This window comes from Salmo salar, chromosome ssa29 (assembly GCF_905237065.1).
Source record: "Salmo salar chromosome ssa29, Ssal_v3.1, whole genome shotgun sequence".
NCBI lineage: Eukaryota > Metazoa > Chordata > Actinopteri > Salmoniformes > Salmonidae > Salmo > Salmo salar.
Genome location: NC_059470.1, coordinates 19,397,501 through 19,416,459, shown reverse-complemented (window position 1 = coordinate 19,416,459; position 18,959 = coordinate 19,397,501). Strand labels below are relative to the sequence as shown.

At 44.5% G+C, this 18,959-nt stretch overlaps 1 protein-coding gene across 11 annotated transcripts in view; it reads right to left on the bottom strand.

The window, feature by feature from the left end:
- The window catches only part of LOC106590274 (microtubule-associated protein 4), a 124,093-nt gene that overhangs the window by 50,033 nt on the left and 55,101 nt on the right, over positions 1-18,959 (bottom strand). For all 11 annotated transcript variants that reach the window (XM_014181093.2, XM_014181095.2, XM_014181101.2 and 8 more), the window contains 2 exons: positions 18,855-18,959; positions 10,467-11,849 (listed from right to left, as the gene is read on the bottom strand). The exon at positions 18,855-18,959 is cut by the window's right edge and continues 24 nt beyond it. In XM_014181093.2, coding sequence (XP_014036568.2) covers positions 10,467-11,849; positions 18,855-18,959 — 1,488 coding nt within the window. The remainder of the gene's footprint in view (positions 1-10,466; positions 11,850-18,854) is intronic.

Genomic DNA, 18,959 nt, shown 5'->3' with positions numbered 1-18,959 from the left:
TGAGGTATACCCACCCCATTCCAACACAGAATACCCTGCTGTTGAGGTATACCCACCCCATTCCAACACAGAATACCCTACTGTTGAGGTATACCCACCCCATTCCAACACAGAATACCCTGCTGTTGAGGTATACCCACCCCATTCCAACACAGAATACCCTACTGTTGAGGTATACCCACCCCATTCCAACACAGAAAAGCTGCTTTTTAACGTACTTCATACAAAAACAATTGGGAAGGAAAACTATTTCATTCATATTGTAATGAATTATTGGTCATATTTCATAAAATAGTACGGCGTTAAAAATAACATGACAATGTGCTTTGATTGCTCACTATGACTGAAAGGGTTTATTGAGTTGATGCTTTAGTAGTTACTCCCTTGTATTCAATGGAACCTATTCTACAGGTTGAAACTGGGTCTACTTCTGAACACTGACGTAAGCTGCACCTCTGATGTATTACTTTCACCTGTCTAATAGCCATCTTCTGATGAGAAGCTGACTATTGCCTGATGTATTGGGCAGATTGCCATTATAATTGTCCTGGAACAACAACAGAGCCCCATTAAAGTGTTGCAGACTACTAACAAATGGCCCGAGATCCGCATAACCATCTATCAACGTGAAATAGCTGTTCAATCTTGCGCGGTAAAATCGATACGTCCATAAACCGCCCCACCATTTTAGTTCTATTATAGCAGATGTGCTCGGATCCCTTATCCATCGCTATTGATTATGGATGTGGTGCCTGTGGCCAAATCGCTCTGCCAGATTCACAGTCGTTCCCACTCTGGACACAACTGATCCCTGGTTAATGCCCAACAAGCTCAGATCAGCTCAGCTCCCAAAATTCCCTAAATTGGATAAACGACGGACGCTCAATCAAATGGGATGATTTTTGGGGGGTAAAACTTAAGAGTGGATATATGTATTCATGACATGTCCAACTGATATGAAATCTTAGTGGTGGCTGCATTTTGGGTTTAGGTTTTTGAGCAGATTGATATGAAATTCAATTTGGTGTGCCATGTACTGCCAGCATGTGGTTGTCAAGCCTTTCACTCTAAAGTGACAAGACATTTCTCAATAATTTCTCCTTTATCCCGCATCGTAAGACCACCGTCACTCAAATACTGGGGACGAGAAAGAAGGTGCATATATAAAGTGCGAAACATCGCAATGAGAAGAAATCCAGGGAAGGAAGTCCACTCATTTCTCCTTTAACCAGCATTACATCAACTTTCAAATACAAGGGCGAGAATGAACACATTCTTGTAGTGAGAGGGCGAGAACCAGCAATTTCTTGCAATGAGAAGAAATTGGTACCAGGACAGCTCAGAGTTGGATTATTCCAGTTTATGGAATCTAAAAATAATCCTAGCATGTCTGCTGTAAATCAAACAGTGTCAGTCCCAGGTTTGCATGCTACAATGTAGACATTTCATTTGAATTCCATCATGTCAGGTCTGGATTATAGATTATGCCAGCTGTGTCAGGGGAGTGAGTGGAAGGGGAGGTGGAACAGTCTCTCTGTTATACTGCTCTGCTCTGCCAGGAATATTATATTATTCTTTGACAGCAGACTGCTCCCTTCCTCCTTCCACATGCAGGCAGCCGCCCACCGGTTTTAGAAATCACCCAATTCCAGAGCTCGTTATAGAAACAGAAACAAGCCCAGGGCTGCTTCATTAACATGTTTTGTATAATTAAAGCAGCGTTTTTAAAAACATTTTGGGCGACCCGACCGAATTCACATAGAAATGTGAGTTATAGATCTATCATTAGCATTGAAAGCAAGTCTAAGAAGCGGTAGATCTGTTCTATATGCACTATTTCAATGCTTCCCGTTCTTAAGTTTTGTTTTTGCATCTTTTACTTTCGGTTTTGTAGCGTCAAAAAGTTGAAAATACAATATTTTTGGGTACTGAAAATATATTTCACAGCGGTTTAGATGGTACAATGATTATCTACACTATACATTGCTTGTTTTGTCACATTCATTGAAATTAGGCGAGCTATTAGAATTTTTGCAACCAGGAAATGGCGGAGCGATTTCTGCACATTGCACCTTTAAGACCGTGATAGAGTGGCTGGTGCTGTGATGTACTGCGCCGTCCAGCGTAACGCTTTGTTGTTTCCGTGTACATGATCAGTTTCACTCTAATGAGGTTGCATGAGAAAAAAGGAAATTGTATTTAACATACAGTTGAAGTCGGATGTTTACATACACTTAGGTTGGAGTCATAAAAACTCGTTTTTTTTAACCACTCCACAAATTTCTTGTTAACAAACTATATTTTTGGCAAATCGGTTTGCGCATGACACAATACATTTTTCCAACAATTGTTTACAGACAGATTATTTCACTTATAACTCACTGTATCAAAATTCCCAGTGGGTCAGAAGTTTACATACATGATAAGCTAATTGACATAATTTGACTCAATTGGAGGTGTACCTGTGGATGTATTTCAAGGCCTACCTTCAAACTCAGTGCCTCTTTGCTTGACATCATGGGAAAACCAAAAGAAATCAGCCAAGACCTCAGAAAAAAAAATGTAGACCACCACAAGTCTGGTTCATCCTTGGGAGCAATTTCCAAACGCCTGAAGGTACCATGTTCATCTGTACAAACAATAGAATGCAAGTATAAACACCATGGAACCACGCAGCCGTCATACCCCTCAGGAAGGAAACGCGTTCTGTCTCCTAGAGATGAACGTACTTTGGTGCGAAAAGTGCAAATCAATCCCAAAACAACAGCAAAGGACCTTGTGAAGATGCTGGAGGAAACAGGTACAAAAGTATATATATTCACAGTAAAACGAGTCCTATATCGACAAAACCTGAAAGGCCACTCAGCAAGGAAGAAGCCACTGCTCCGAAACCACCATAAAAAAGCAAGACTCCGGTTTGCAACTGCACATGGGGACAAAGATCGTACTGTTTGGAGAAATGTCCTCTGGTCTGATGAAACAAAAATAGAACTGTTTGGCCATAATGACCATCGTGATGTTTGGAGGAAAAGGGGGGAGGCTTGTAAGCCGAAGAACACTATCCCAACCATGGAGCACGAGGGTGGCAGCATCATCTTTGCTGCAGGAGGGACTGGTGCACTTCACAAAATAGATGGCATCATGAGGGAGAAAATTATGTGGATATATTGAAGCAACATCTCAAGACATCAGTCAGGAAGTTAAAGCTTGGTCACAAATGGCTCTTCCAAATGGACAATGACCCCAAGCATACTTCCAAAGTTGTGGCAAAATGGCTTAAGGACAACAAAGTCAAGGTATTGGAGTGGCCATCACAACGCCCTGACCTCAATCCTATAGAAAATTTGTCGGCAGAACTGAAAAAGCGTGTGCGAGCATTGAGGCCTACAAACCTGACTCAGTTACACCACCTCTGTCAGGAGGAATGGGCCAAAATTCACCCAACTTATTGTGGGAAGCTTGTGGAAGGCTACCCAAAACGTTTAACCCAAGTTAAACAATTTAAAGGCAATGCTAATACTAATTAAGTGTATGTAAACTTCTGACCCACTGGGAATGTGATAAAAGAAATAAAAGCTGAAATAAATCATTCTCTCTACTATTATTCTGACATTACACATTCTTAAAATAAAGAGGTGATCCTAACTGACCTAGACAGGGAATTTTTACTAGGATTAAATGTCAGGAATTGTGAAAAACTGAGTTTAAATGTATTTGGCTAAGGTGTATGTAAACTTCCGACTTCAACTGTACGTGTATTCTACTGCGTTTGTGAGTGTCATGTTACTGTGTGGTTGGTGTGTGTGTGTGTGTGTGTGTGTGTGTGTGTGTGTGTGTGTGTGTGTGTGTGTGTGTGTGTGTGTGTGTGTGTGTGTGTGGTATATATATATATGACTGTTGGGTGTGTGGGTCACTGATAAAGATATTTTAGCCTCAGCCTACGTTCTCAGCATCAGTTGCCATCCCCATGGCAACATTAACTGCTCCTCGGTTACGATGGCAACTAGCCCGACCCCACCCTCCCCAAAGGCACATAACTGTCTACCACTGGAAAAATTAAATCAACAATCTGACCTTTCCTACCATTTTCACAACATTCACATTTGAGTAACATTTATACAACACTTTACAATCCATTTTATTCAAGTCTGCCATGTCTCTAGTAGTCTTCAAATCATAAACACCTTTTCGTGTAGCTTTTTGAAGCATTAGTAAACCAACGTAAGCCCACAAGGATTTTCACTATTCACACATCATTGTCTAGTTCACGTGAACAAACAACTGTCTGTCACGCTGTACCCGCTAGATCAAAAAGACATCACCCAGATAGACACCCCCCCCCCCAATACACACACACACAATCGCTCTCAGAGGAACAGCAGAGGAATCAAAGCCTTTAACTCTTGCCGCTCTGTACTCTGCAATGTTGCTGAGGGCCAGTGGGCAGCAGAGCAGCCCTGCTGTGGATAGGTTTGTCTGTCTCCATGAGGGCTGTGTCAGAAGCCTTATTTACAGTGAGCTCCCAAAGTATTGGGACAGTGACACATTTTGTGTTGTTTTGGCTCCGTACCCCCAAGACATGCTAACTTCTCACCATTACAATAACAGGGGAGGTTAGCATTTTTTTTTGGGGGGGGGTTATATTTATCGTTATTCACGATTCATTCAGGATTATCCGTCATCATGGTAGCATCCACATGAATGTAGAAGTGTTTAGAAACATTCTATTCTTATTTACAATACAAGTGACTCCAAAATGACATAATACATTATTTACCATTCATTTCTATTGAACACAAAATAATCTGAAACACAACCAAAACAAACAACAAAAGGCATCCAACAAGTTTGTAGAGTCACAAGCTCAACTTTTTACTACTTTAATACACATAAGTGAATTTGTCCCAATATTTTTGTTACCCTAAATTGGGGGGACTTTTTACCATTTCAAATCCAAAGTGCTGGAGTACAGAGCCAAAACAACAAAACATTTGTCACTGTCCCAATACTTTTGGAGCTCACTGTTTAACCACATGCCCTGAGCCCACACCTGGGTGCTTCTGTCTCACCACATCAAGGGGACAGGGCTGGTGGCAAAAATCCACCGTTCAACACTGTCACGGATGACTCCACATTCAGATGCTCATCAGGGCTCGTCTGCGAAGGAGACCTTGGTCTCAGCATGACCCCCTATCGAGATCAAATCTTCTCCAATGAAAACATGGTATTTCAAAAGAATCGCCACGCTCTCCCTTTTATTGGTGGAGAAGAATGGAATGGAAGCGACACATAAACCCCACACACACACCTTATAGGTTGGATGACTGACTTCTTGATTGATGGTTATATGCAAGCGACTGACAGTGATGTGACGCAAGCATAACTGCAAATAAAACAGCACTTACAATGTAATTACAGCTGTTCTAGAGTGGCTGACGCACAGCGAGCAGTGGGTGGCACCAACCCAACCTTAGCACTGTTATAACGGGTGGTTAAGGAAATGAAGAAACTAAGGCTTTTAAAGCCAAACAGATGGAGTATGATATATATTTTTGGAGAATCAGAAAGCGTGTTACAGAATAGAGATGGTGGTATTGATACACGGCTAGGACCTGTGGTTATTCCGTATCGCCCTCACCCCTCTGATCCAATGAGTTCTTCACATCGGTGATAACAGAAGTGTAATGTTGTGGTCTGGCTGCCAGCATATCCTCATAGGAATATGACAGAGATAGAACAAAACTCCATCCAAACCCCACAGGCTTGGACTGTAATACTCCTTTATAGAGATAGCCCCCACTACCTGATAATAACCTCTTTCTAAAACAGCACCCGTGTGAGTCCCGGCTTTCACAATGGTGAAATCACATAGGTTACCCCTTCATGTCACAACCCATCAATTCACAGTGCATGGACAACTCTGCTAATACTGTACACTTGTCCCTTCTAGGATCCCATCCGTCAACGGCCTACTAAAGAAATCCGCCCCCCAGGAACAGTGAAAAGCACCATCGATAAAAATAGGTGGCTGGAATATTTATGAAGCTTCGTTGTTCTGGGTCGCGGCCCTAAAATAACACCAGTGACTCGTTGTGTTGCTGTGTGCAGTCACAGTGACATGGGGACACTGTGGGGGCACATCGGTGGCACATTGGCACCTCTGTTAATGCGCTGTACTCCTCCCACTCACCCCCAAATGGCCAAGGGATGTTGTCATTCACAGAGGCAAGTTAACAGTCTGACTGCCTCACCTCAAAAGGCCAGGAATGCTCGACTTATCTAAACCACACAAATCCCATCAATATTACATTGGGTCACAGGCGGTAGGTGGAGTGGGGGGTTGTGAATGGGAGAGAGGCTTAGAGAGGGCAAGGATATGCCCCGTATTGGTTGGTCTATAAATACACCAACCGACCAGTAATGAGGGGGAGCAAGGCCAGACTAACTTTATCTAACACCACACACACACACACCCCACCAAGACCAAGTCAATATGATAACACTCTGAAATGCTCTCATATGTGTGAAAGTCCATCTTTGAGATAATTACTCCGATAGAGGACATCCAATACTAGTTTGTGTTGAGACCTTGGAGATATACTAAAACGCTGTTAAAATACAATCATACTAAAACGCTGTTAAAATATAATCAAACTAAAACGCTGTTAAAATACAATCATCTTCACTGAAGCTGAGAGGTGCTTAATCTCTGGCCTGTGCCCAAATGAAAAGCACATGAATGACCCCTTGTCCCACAAACACACACACACAGACACACACACAGATACTGAGTGGCAGTGGCTGAGCTGTCAAAGGATTTTGCCCTGAGCTAACGGTGCACTTTTCCACTCGTATGGGTAACAACAAGAATTGTCTACTGAACTTCAAACACTGAACAAAACATGAGAAACAGAACACACACACACACACACACACACACACACACACACACACACACACACACACACACACACACACACACACACACACACACACACACACACACACACTGCTGTTGGCCTAATCTTGTCCTTCATCTCCAGGAAAGAGCATGCTGGGTGAGGGATGGGCTGGGACACAGCAGCTTTACCTCTTGTCTCCTACAGGGCCTAAATAGCACCCCCAGTGACACAGCTCCACCCCTTGAACACTGGCAAAGAGGGCAAATTACAGAGGGGCAACAGAGACAGCTGTGTCTCTCCCAAAACCCACCCACCCACTCACACATCAAGCTATTCATCTCAAGGAACAGAGTGCAACTGTTAAAAGCCATACACTTTTAGATGTTCAATGGGCTCTGCTGCGATGGCTGATTATACACGTCACTGTTTCTCTATCCATCTCCACAGGTGAATAACGGGCTCACGTCTCATTAGAACCAGTCTTTGGCTGCACCGAGCTGGAAGAGGAAGCCACGGACAGGAAGTGATGCGGGATGAAACGGTAAACTGTATCTACTTGTCCGCTTCTTCAATGAATCAGAGTGGTGCCTGCTGAGCTGCGCTTTAACGCTGCGTGTTAACATGATGTATTTATATACTGGCAGCTCGCCGGGGCGCTCATAAATAAAGAAATATTTCACACGCTACCCAGCTGGACAATTTCTCCAAAGTGAATCCGGGGGAGTTCGCGACTGTCATAACTCTTCATTACAGAGGAACCCAGATTGCCAAAGTTAATAAATAAATATAAATGTGTGTAGTTTGGGCATTGTGCGCTCACTTAAAGCTGTCTGATGGTGAAGGCGGCATCTAATTGGCTGTGGCAGCTGTATCTTGAGGGGCACATTCAGTACACACGGCTTAAAATAAAACTGTGATAAAAAAAAAACTGACTGTGACGCTCGTTTACCACTTGCTCCTTTGAGCAACTACTGTGGAGTTAAAGTGTCAGTCATCGTCCCCGGATGACTGCACTAGAACGGATGAGGTGTGTATATCCCAGTGTCTTTATTATGTAAGGGGGAAATGGGAGAAATACTGTGAAACAGCAGCGAGAGAAGAGAGTGTGCTGAATGTTGTCTCTTATTGGACAACACTATTCTGGCTGCAGTGCATTCTGGGCAAGTTGCCTGGGAGGGAGGGGTTAGAGGGGGTTTGGGGTGCTCACCCCTCTCAGCTCAGTGAGAGTCAAGGTGCCAGTGGGGTTCGCTCGGCCTGAACATGGCAGCTTATGTAAGCGACTCTATGGTGGGTTCGGCTAACCTTCACTCAGCCCTCCTGGCCTTCGGAGAGAGCACACAGGACACCAGAGGAGACCCAAGGGGTGCTAGCCAACATCTGGAGCTCTCAAACAAGTGCGCCTGTCTCCTAAAACAACCTCTCTCTCAATTCTATTCTATATTCCACTTTCCTGTCCTAGTGTCCCCACCTCCTTGGATTCAGCCCCAAGCCACTTTTTTTCAGCCCGTCTCGCCCTGTCTCAAAGAGATTGCTTCACTGTGGTGCATTGCAACACAAGACTTTCCCACAATTTATTTCCCACTAGGGATTAAGATGGGTAACAGGGATCCCGGGACTGTCCCAGGAACACTTCACATTTCCCCCCAAAAATGATGACAAGACCTGGGAAATTACGAAATGTTTCCCCAATGTGTCACTAATGCAATTTCACAAAATACATAACGTGCGCAGCAGCAGATTAGCAAAAAATGTAATTGCACATTATCCAAACAGGTTGTTGCATGGAAGCCTTTAGAAGCCTCTAGAATATTTAATTCAAACAAAGTCGCCATGAATTCAAAGCACACGCATTATTGACACGGACTGCACACACGGCCCGAATGCAGTTAATAAACCCTAGCGGAAACCTCTACAGTATAGCTTATAAAATAATGTGTGCCTCTTTGAGCTGTCATTGTGACTCTTTGGACAGTCACAAATTTGATAGGCCTACGCACAATTCACTACATAGGCATTTCTGTCACAGTCTGTAAAAAAAGACATGAGGGAAAATTCTCCCTTCTGTCCAGGATTAGGTTATTATTCTATCCGGTCCCAATCCCGTCAGTCTCGCATGGAAATTCCTAACTTTATTCTGTAAGCCATAGGTTGCTTTATCAAAGCACTTCTCTCGCCTATGCATGTCAAAATCCCGCTATGACAATTCACCCGCTTCTCTGTCTCGTTTCTTGCTGCCCATATGAGATCTGCGGTAGAGAATGTGTGATCAACAATGAGAGTAGATATGGATTTTTTTGTTTTTAAACAGAATTGATCCCCGTTAAGATACCTTGATATTTAAACTATTTTCACTCTTCATCCCTTGGTTATTCATGATCTGATATCTGTATAATCATCAACTCCATTTGGCCAAATACCGGAGATATTCTGTCATTCGTTGAAGGAGGTTATCTGGCAAGTTTAGCAACTTTGGTCATTTGAATTTTGTTTGACTGCTGTTACAAAGTTACACTCGGGGTGAGCTCTGTGCATCCTGAGTGCACTCCGCGTCGAGAACCACTGCTGAATTTGTGAACAGCCCGTTTTACAATTCACAACAATGTCATTGGATAGTTACTTTATCATTACTAAATATCAGTTTCACTTGCTCTTAAATCTTTACATGGTGGAGCAGCACCCCTCTTATTAAGGGAGAACCCTGGCATAATGACCAGATCTTGGTTTTAAACGCTTTAAATGGGAACTTCTGATTTTGCGGTATTTCCCGGGCCTCTCTGGATTAATATGAGTTATTCAAGGTATTGAAGGTATTGAAACTTGGTAGATTTGAAGGAAGATATTGATCCCTATTTCCCACATATTTTCCCATATTCCCCCAAAAAGATCAAGGAGATTTCTGACTCACCTATTGGGGCAGCCGTCGTAGAGGCAAAAGGGACATGAAAATCGTCAGGACATGGAAAGAGAGAAGGAGATAATGAGAATCTGATTGGAGTGTACATTCATTCAGGCATGCTTTGATTAGAGAGTGGTCATGCACTGCAGAGGTTTGGACAAAACATCCAGAGAACTGTTTAGAGGTTCCTCTCTGGAAGAAATGTTAGCTAAAGAGAAGAAGACAAGGAAACCAATGTTAATTCAACCCAGAGGAGACAAAGATGAATCACGGAGGTCCAGTCGACACACACTAGACTGTTATCAGAGACACCTGGATACCCGCAGGAAGGAAGAGAGGTCTGGTTATGAAAGAAAGTGCCGGGGAAACTGGTGACGCTGTGTGTGGTGGTTAGTAGCACACCACAGGGTTAATGAGAACACTCCAGCACTGCCCAGACGCAGCAGTGCCTTGTGGGTGAGAGGAAACCAACCCCCCCCAAAAAGCCAAGCCCCTCAGACAGAGTGTATCTTTTCAGGGAACCTGTATGTTAGTCAGTCAGGCTGTCTAGACTGGGCTATTGAGTCGGTCCCAGCCCAGTCTTAGTGCCGCATGCCCATGCAAGGTATGGGTCTACTCCTCTAATCTTCCAATCCCCCTAGTGGAGAGCACATGCCACTGCAACAAACCTTCAGACATGGGGGCCACCACCACCAGGGGCTCCGTGAGTTCGGCAAAGCTGGGGAAGAAGGGCTTGGCAGCGGGGTTCAGACCAGACCCCGGGGAGGTGGGGCTTTTGGTGGAAGAGGAGGAGGAGGAGGGGGACTTCGTGGGTATATTCTGTGATGGGGATTTGCCCTCCCTGGGGTGATATTCCGGTATGGTTTTTGGGGAGCGGAGGGGGGCTGGGCTGGGTGTGTCGAAGGCCAGGCCCAGAGGTAGAGGGCGCCCTGGAGTGATGTCACTGAACTCAAAGGAGTTGTTGTTGAAGTTGGAGTCATTGATGAGCCAGGAGCTGTCGGAGGGGGAGAAAGGGGGAGCGGTCGCTGTGAGCTCACTGAACTTCTCCAATGGGGACAGGCCACGATCTGGTTGGCGGATGGGGCTTAAACTTAAGGCATTTTTCATATGGACATCGTGCATGGGGGTGTCATGATCAAACACCACCTTGACACCCGACTCATGAACTGGGGAATCTAGGGGAAAGGTTGTGGAGAAAGGCTCTTTGGCATTGCCCATGCTAGCGCTCTCCGTATCCATGAGCAGGTCTTGGTAGCTAGCAGTGAATGGGTCTCCTGGACGTGAGGCCATGGGGAAGGTGCCCTTGGGCGAGAAGTCTCCCTGACTGGTGGGCATGGAGACAGGGGCGGTAGGCAGGAGCTCACAGCCCAGGGCTGGTGGAGGGGAGGTGGGAGCTGTGAGAGAGAGCAGGTCCTGGGTGAGAGATGGAGGGAAGAGGCCCTCATAGAACTCCTCACTGGCAGGACTCAGCTTCATGTTGGAGTAGGGGTTCTCCAGGGGCTGGGAATGGGTGATGGGGGGTACTAGTTGGTCTAACACCCCTTCAGGGAGCCCTTCAGGGAGGTCATTGGCAGAGGAGGCAGAAGAGGGCACGAAGGGCTCAGCTGTGACTCCCCACTCTTCTGGAAGCTTCTTCCTGCTCTTGCCCCTCTTTCCCCTGCCTCCACTTCTCCCTGGCTCTTCGCGCTCCCAGCCTCCATCCATCCTGTCCCTGTCCTTGCGAGGGGAGACCCTGTGGTGGCCCTCTGACAGGGGTGTGTTTTCAGCCTGAGCCTCCGGGTGGCCCCTGTTTTCTACCAGGTCGTACACATCATCCCGGGGCCTCCTTTTCTTCTTCTTCTTCTGCTGTTGTTTGCGGTCGTTTCCTTCGTTGCTTTCCCGCTCCTCCCCCACGGCCGAGGCCTCTCGGTGGGGCCAGCCAGAGTCAGGGCGGTCCTCGGGGCTGGCCGCCAGGTGGCTGGCATGGCGACTGATCACCGTGGAGACGTTTTGGGTGAATGGCAGGTCGGTGGGAATGCAAGCCTCGTCTGGCCAGCCATCGCCCAGGGCACCTCGTGTGTGAAGAGGGAAGAGAGTTTAAAGCATGCATACAGTCTCTCTCATCTAGACAAAAGCGTGAACTTCAAAGGGCTCACTTACTTTGAAAACAAAACCAAGTTCAACAATGCAGTCTAAGAAATGAGAGTAGTAACAGACATTGTGTACATCTTTACAGCTGTAGACGCTTATTGACGGTCCATTCAATATAACTGAACTTTGGTAGTGTACGAGCTGCAATTTCTCATTTTGCCACTGAACACTCAAAATGCAACATGGTTGTCAAATCACTCATGCATCCTCATTGGCCCGTTGCCTCAGTAACCCCTGTGTGAATGAATAGTCCCGCTGAGGGACTGGTAATACTGTGGCTTTTTGGCTGCTGACTCCGTGCTACCCTAGTGACATGCTGGTGTACTGAATGAGATTTTAGGAGGAGGAGAAAGCTGTGTTTACTTCATAGTGAGTAGGTGATTGAACTCAGCAAATACAGACACAAACACAGCAATTTGGTCAAGTACACAGAAACAGGCTCAGACCACACAGTTGTATAGTACAGTATAGGCATTGAAATGTTTGCGTACAGAGCGCTCTGAACGGTGCGACATTAATTGCTGTGCACTCTGTGAAGGCTCTGGTTGTCCCGCTTCTGATACCTCATTTGAATAAGGCGCGACATGCCACATTTTCTGGCCTATCCAGACAAAGGATACATTTCCTGTGAACCTTGCAGCTCCACCTACAATACGGCATATGAAACGGGAGACTAGCGATTGGAGCAAAACCAGTCTCATCTTGCTGTGGTGTTCTTATATGGATTTAGAGCTCTCAACATGAAACAATACCAAACGATTTTGCAGAATTGAAACTAGCCCACTCTCTTGGTCACAGAGGGACAAAATCACTTGGTGCTTAAAGCTGAAGTCGTAACGAGTCGACATTTGAATGTCGCTGGGCTGAAAAGGCTCTGTCGTCAGTTATATGAAACGGTGCCAATTTTGTACTGTCACGAAGTATGATGACTTTTATTTTACAGTGATAAACAAGATCAAATATTATAGTAAGTCAATTAGCATTTGATTGTTACTATATTTAGAATATTTACATTTGTTAAATAGGAAAGAAATCGTATATGATATTTTTTATATTTTTATGATACAGTATCTGTACTGTGTACTTGAACTGGTGTCCTCAAAAGTGAATACACCTCAGCAATTTCCGACTATTTTTAACAGAAAGGTAAAAAGCATTACTACAGTAGGTATTGCTTAGGGCCCTGTCATTGTAAATAATTACTTTTGGGTATGCTGCTTAGGTGGAAATCTACATTTTGACATTACATTTAAGGTAAATCGTGTTGTGATTAATATGGGATTGTTTCCTTTCCTGAACTGTTCATTCTAGCTAGTTCAATTCTAGAGCCCCATGCTGCCAAGCTGCACGGGTAAGCCGTGGCGGTTCTGAGGAGAGGAGGAATGGAAGGAGGAAGGGTTTTAGAGGAAGTGATTACCCAGTAAGGCTGGGCCACTTTGCCCCAGTTGTCTCTCTAGCCTTTTGAATACCGAAACTCCAAATGGAGCATCTCTTTATCATATTTTCATATTTTACATTAATCAAGCACCACATGACAGAAACGGACCTAGTATGTTAAAGCAGCGATGAGAGACAATGCAGGAGCACTTAGAGCCGCTCCCTCAATGCTCTGGGGAGCTGTTGAATCTGGTCCTGTGATGAACAGCAACAGAATGTCTTGGTCGCCGTCGTGGTTCACTTCAAGTACCGAACCAGCGCGTGGTACAGTATCCCCAGAGCCCACAGGTTGCAGGTCTCCAGGGGTGTGACTGACTCCATGACTAATGCAGCACGATGGTGCTGTTCGGCACATATAAGGTCACTGCAGCACTTCTGCTCCACTAGGTTCCCAGCCCTCACAACTCCGTTCAGTGCAGACACGCTTAGCTAGTGTGCTATGCTAATGTTATACATGAGACACTCAGCATAACCCCGACTTAGTTGTAATACATAAATACCTCATGACTTTTGTAGCAGAGGATGTTTTGTTTGTTAATTATTGCTGTAGTTGTTATTCTTCCCATGAGTGTCTCTGACAAGAGATGGTCGGTGAGTCATAGCAGGTCCCTTTTTCCCCCTTCACTAGCAGGGGAGTCTTCCAGGGGTAAACACGAACGCAAGGTGCATTCAGATATTGTACTGATCAAATGAGCTTCCCCATATCGAGCTCTAAATGACTCCTCTACACAGACAGGCTCTGGAGTTTGGAGTCAATACTCCACAGGCAGCGTTTTGAACTGACGCCTGTGAAGTTTATCTTTCAGCCTCAGGCTTCCAATCGGTCTGCAGCTTATAACTTATTCAGTACCAGACTGTGCTGCGTGCCTTTAGTCACACACACGCACACGCACACACAGCTAAATGCTATTCCTACACAAACATGCTTGTGGAACCACCTACTGCAGGGGTAGGCAACTAGACTCAGCCTGTGGGACGAATTTTGTCGGAGTGGATGGTCGGCGTGCCAGAACATAATTATAATACATTGCACACTACAAATTGACCATAACTAAGACTAAAAAGAGATTGTATTTGAAAATAACAGTAATTTCATACATTGAGACATGATCACATCTCACATATCTTTTTTAATTTTTTATTTGTGGGAATACTTGGGAACAGATAAAAAAATTAAAATCTAATTCCCAAAACACTTTGGGGGGCAAAAAATACACTTGCGGGACAGTTTTGGCCCGCGGGCCGCCTGTTGCCGACCCCTGAACTACTGTGTAGTAGCATAACACTGGGTCTCAGCTGTGCTATAGCCATGTGGCCCCTGGGATGTTATGGGAATGCTATGTGACAATAGCAACAACATGATGACATCCAGTATTCTATACCATCTGAGGTCTAATGGAGTGTAGGGTATTCCCAGCAGGGGCTAGACCCAGTGAGCGGAGGGAGGCAGCCACAGCTCTAGCTATAGCACCCCTCAGTGGACAAGAGAGGGCAATAGTACAAAAGTTATATAGGTGCCCCGTGTGAGGATTCTCTACACAGGAGCGGAGTTGGGGGTCGGATTGGGTGATGAGCCCCACAGGGGGTCCCCCCCGCTGCTCTAAGCCCATAAGCCCTCAGCCAAAACCCAGACCTCATTAACTGAACATGAGATATGGAGAAGGGGTAAAGGCTGGCTGCCACTGGGTATACTGGCAAGGGGAGGTGGCACTGGGATGAGACTATGTGGAGGAGACAAGTGGGGTGAGGGGATGGGCTGGGGTTGACAGATGGCATCGGCATGTAAGGATTTGTGGCAACACTCAAGTCTTGGGCGGGGTACCGTATAGAGAGGTATTCTGAAATACCCACGGTATAATTTTCAATACTGTCAACCCCCCCCCCCAACCCCAAAAATATATATACATTACATACAGTGCATTTGGAAAGTATTCAGACCTCTTGACTTTTTCCACATTTTGTTACGTTACAGCCTTATTCTAAAATGTATTAAAAAATACACAATACCGCATAATGACAAAGGGTAAACAGGTTTTTGAAATTTTTCTGGGGAATTGAAGGTCCCCAAGAGCACAGTGGTCTCCATCATTCTTAGACGGAAGAAGTTTGGAACCACCAAGACTCTAACTAGAGTTGGCTGCCCAGCCAAACTGAGCAATCAGGGGAGAAGGGCCTTGGTCAGGGAGGTGACCAAGAACCTGGTGGTCACTCTGACAGAGCTCCAGAGTTCCTCTGTGGAGATGGGAGAACTTTCCAGAAGAACAACCATCTGTGCAGCACTCCACCAATTAGGACTTTATGGTAGAGTGGCCAGAAGGAAGCCACTCCTCAGTAAAAGGCACATGACAGCTCTGGTCTGATGAAACAAAGATTGAGGTCTTTGGCCTGAATGCCAAGCGTCACGTCTGGAGGAAACCAGGTACCACACATCACCTGCTCCAGAGCGCTCAGGACTTCAGACAGGGGTGAAAGTTCACCTTCCAACAGGACAATGACTCTAAGCACACAGCCAAGACAACACAGGAGTAGCTTCGGGACAAGTCTCTGAATGTCCTTGAATGGTCCAGCCAGAGCCCGGACTTGAACCGTCAGAAAATCTCTGGAGAGAACTGTAAATAGCTGTGCAGCGACGCTCCCCATCCAACTTGACAGAGCTTGAGCGGATCTGCAGAGAAGAATGGGAGAAACTCCCCAAACACAGCTGTGCCAAGCTTGTAGCGTCATACCCAAGAAGACTTGAGGCTGTAATCACTGTAAAAAGTGCTTCAACAAAGTACTGAGTAAAGAGTCTGAATATTTATGTAAAGGTGATATCTGTTTTTTATTTGTAAAACATTTGCAAACATTTCTAAAAAAATGTTTTTGTTTTGCTTATATGCAGATTAATGAGGGGAAATAAACCATTTAATACATTTTAGAACAGGGCAGTAACATAACAAAATGCACTGTATACAAAAGAAATTGGGGGAAATAATTGTTAAAGAAATACCTGCAGTGAACTTGTGGACTAGTATTAAAAGATAAAGCAGATTGTGTTATTTTTCGCCTGTTGCATTTTATTTCATTATGAAGCAGTTCCCCAAAGTAGCTGATTGAGCCAGTTACATGGTATGTTTTTTCTTAAAGAGCGCAAGAAGCAAACAGGCGCTTTTGTGATGTGACGATCCAGTGTTGTGCAGCGCAAGAGAGGTGATCAAGTTATACTTGAACCTTATTACTGTTTGCCAGCTAAATATATTTTAACTAAAAAGTTTAACTATCTAAGATGTGACAAATAATTTCTGTCCAGCTCAGGGCTCCAGCTATGCATTTCGTTTGCTAACTTGCTAGCTAAGTGGCAAGTTAGCAAGTGGTGATCAAGCTTCTTGGTTACAGCAGAGACCATCAATCCCCTCCTAGATCAAGATCCCTGCAGTCTAATATTTGTTTTGTGCATGTAGCAAACTTTTTTTAGATAGTTGTACAACTTTCTGAGCTGGGGTGTCTATCCTTGCAATTTGTTTATGTTCACTTGCGCTTGTTAGCATTTAGCTAGCGTCTGCTATGGTAATTCGCTAGTACTTTGTTAGAATTTTTTTTAACGTTTGGAAAGAAATATTGCCCCCTTGTGTGCACTGACGGAAATACGGGAAACGTCCCAACCCTAACACCCTCTAGTTTGCACAATGACTTCCACAAATGCCACACATGCATGCCAACACGAAGAGAGGCAGACCGACATACACATACAGTTGAATTTGGAAGTTTACATACACCTTAGCCAAATACATTTAAACTCAGTTTTTCACAATTCCTGACATTTAATCCTAGTAACAATTCCCTGTCTTAGGTCAGTTAGGATCACCACTTGATTTTAAGAATGTGAAATGTCAGAACAATAGTAGAGAGAATGATTTATTTCAGATTTTATTTCTTTCATCACATTCCCAGTGGGTCAGAAGTTTACATACACTCAATTAGTATATGGTAGCATTGCCTTTAAATTGTTTAACTTGGGTCAAATGTTTCAAGTAGCCTTCCACAAGCTTCCCACAATAAGTTGGGTGCATTTTGGCCCATTCCTCCTGACAGAGCTGGTGTAACTGAGTCAGGTTTGTAGGCCTCCTTGCTCGCACACGCTTTTCAGTTCTACCCACAAATCTTCTATAGGATTGATGTTAGGGCTTTGTGATGGCCACTCCAATACCTTGACTTTGTTGTCCTTAAGCCATTTTGCCACAACTTTGGAAGTATGCTTGGGGTCATTGTCCATTTGGAAGACCCATTTGCGACCAAGCTTTAACTTCCTAACTGATGTCTTAAGATGTTGCTTGAATATATCCACATCATTTTCCTCCCTCGTGATGCCATCTATTTTGTAGGTGCACCAGTCCCTCCTGCAGCAAAGCACCCCAACAACATGATGCTGCCACTCCAGTGCTTCAGGGTTGGGATGGTGTTCTTCGGCTTGCAAGCCTCCCCCTTTTTCCTCCAAACATAACAATGGTCATTATGGCCAAACAGTTCTATTTTTGTTTCATCAGACCAGAGGACATTTCTCTAAACAGTATAATCTTTGTCCCCATGTGCAGTTGCAAACCGTAGTCTTGCTTTTTATGGAGCAGTGGCTTCTTCCTTGCTGAGCGGCCTTTCAGGTTATGTCGATATAGGACTCGTTTTACTGTGGATATAGATACTTTTGTACCTGTTTCCTCCACTATCTTCACAAAGTCCTTTGCTTTTGTTCTGGGATTGATTTGCTCTTTTCACACCAAAGTTCGTTCATCTCTAGGATACAGAACGCATCTCCTTCCTGAGCGTTATGACGGCTGCGTGGTCCCATGGTGTTTATATTTGCGTACTATTGTTTGTACAGGTGAACGTGGTACCTTCAGGCGTTTGAAAATTGCTCCCAAGGATGAACCAGACTTGTGGAGGTCTACAATTATTTTTCTGAGGTCTTGGCTGATTTCTTTTGATTTTCCCATGATGTCAAGCAAAGAGGCACTGAGTTTGAAGATAGGCTTTGAAATACATCCACAGGTACACCTCCAATTGACTAAAATGATGTCAATTAGCCTATCAGAAGCTTCTAAAGTCATGACATAATTTTCTGGAATTTTCCAAGCTGTTTAAAGGCACAGTCAACTTAGTGTATGTAAACTTCTGACCCACTGGAATTGTGATACAGTGAATTATAAGTGAAATAATCTGTCTGTAAACAATTGTTGGAAAAATTACTTGTGTCATGCACAAAGTAGATGTGCTAACCGACTTGCCAAAACTATAGTTTGTTAACAAGAAATTTGTGGAGTGGTTGAAAAACGAGTTTCAATGACTCCAACCTTACTGTATGAAAACTTCCGACTTCAACTGTAGGCCTTAAGAGCTGGCTGAAGATGTTGATAGGTACTGAAAGTTACTGAACTAGGTACTGAGATAGGCACTTCGGTAAAGGCACTGTTACTCATAGTGATAATGTGTGTTTCTTAATGTGTGTTTCCTTTTACCTGCAGACATGTCCTTGGGTGTGTTGGCTGCCTGAGGTGGGGGCTTCTGGGGCTCTGCGATGCTGGGAGGCCTCTCTGTCGATAGTGGAGCTATCCCCATCTCCA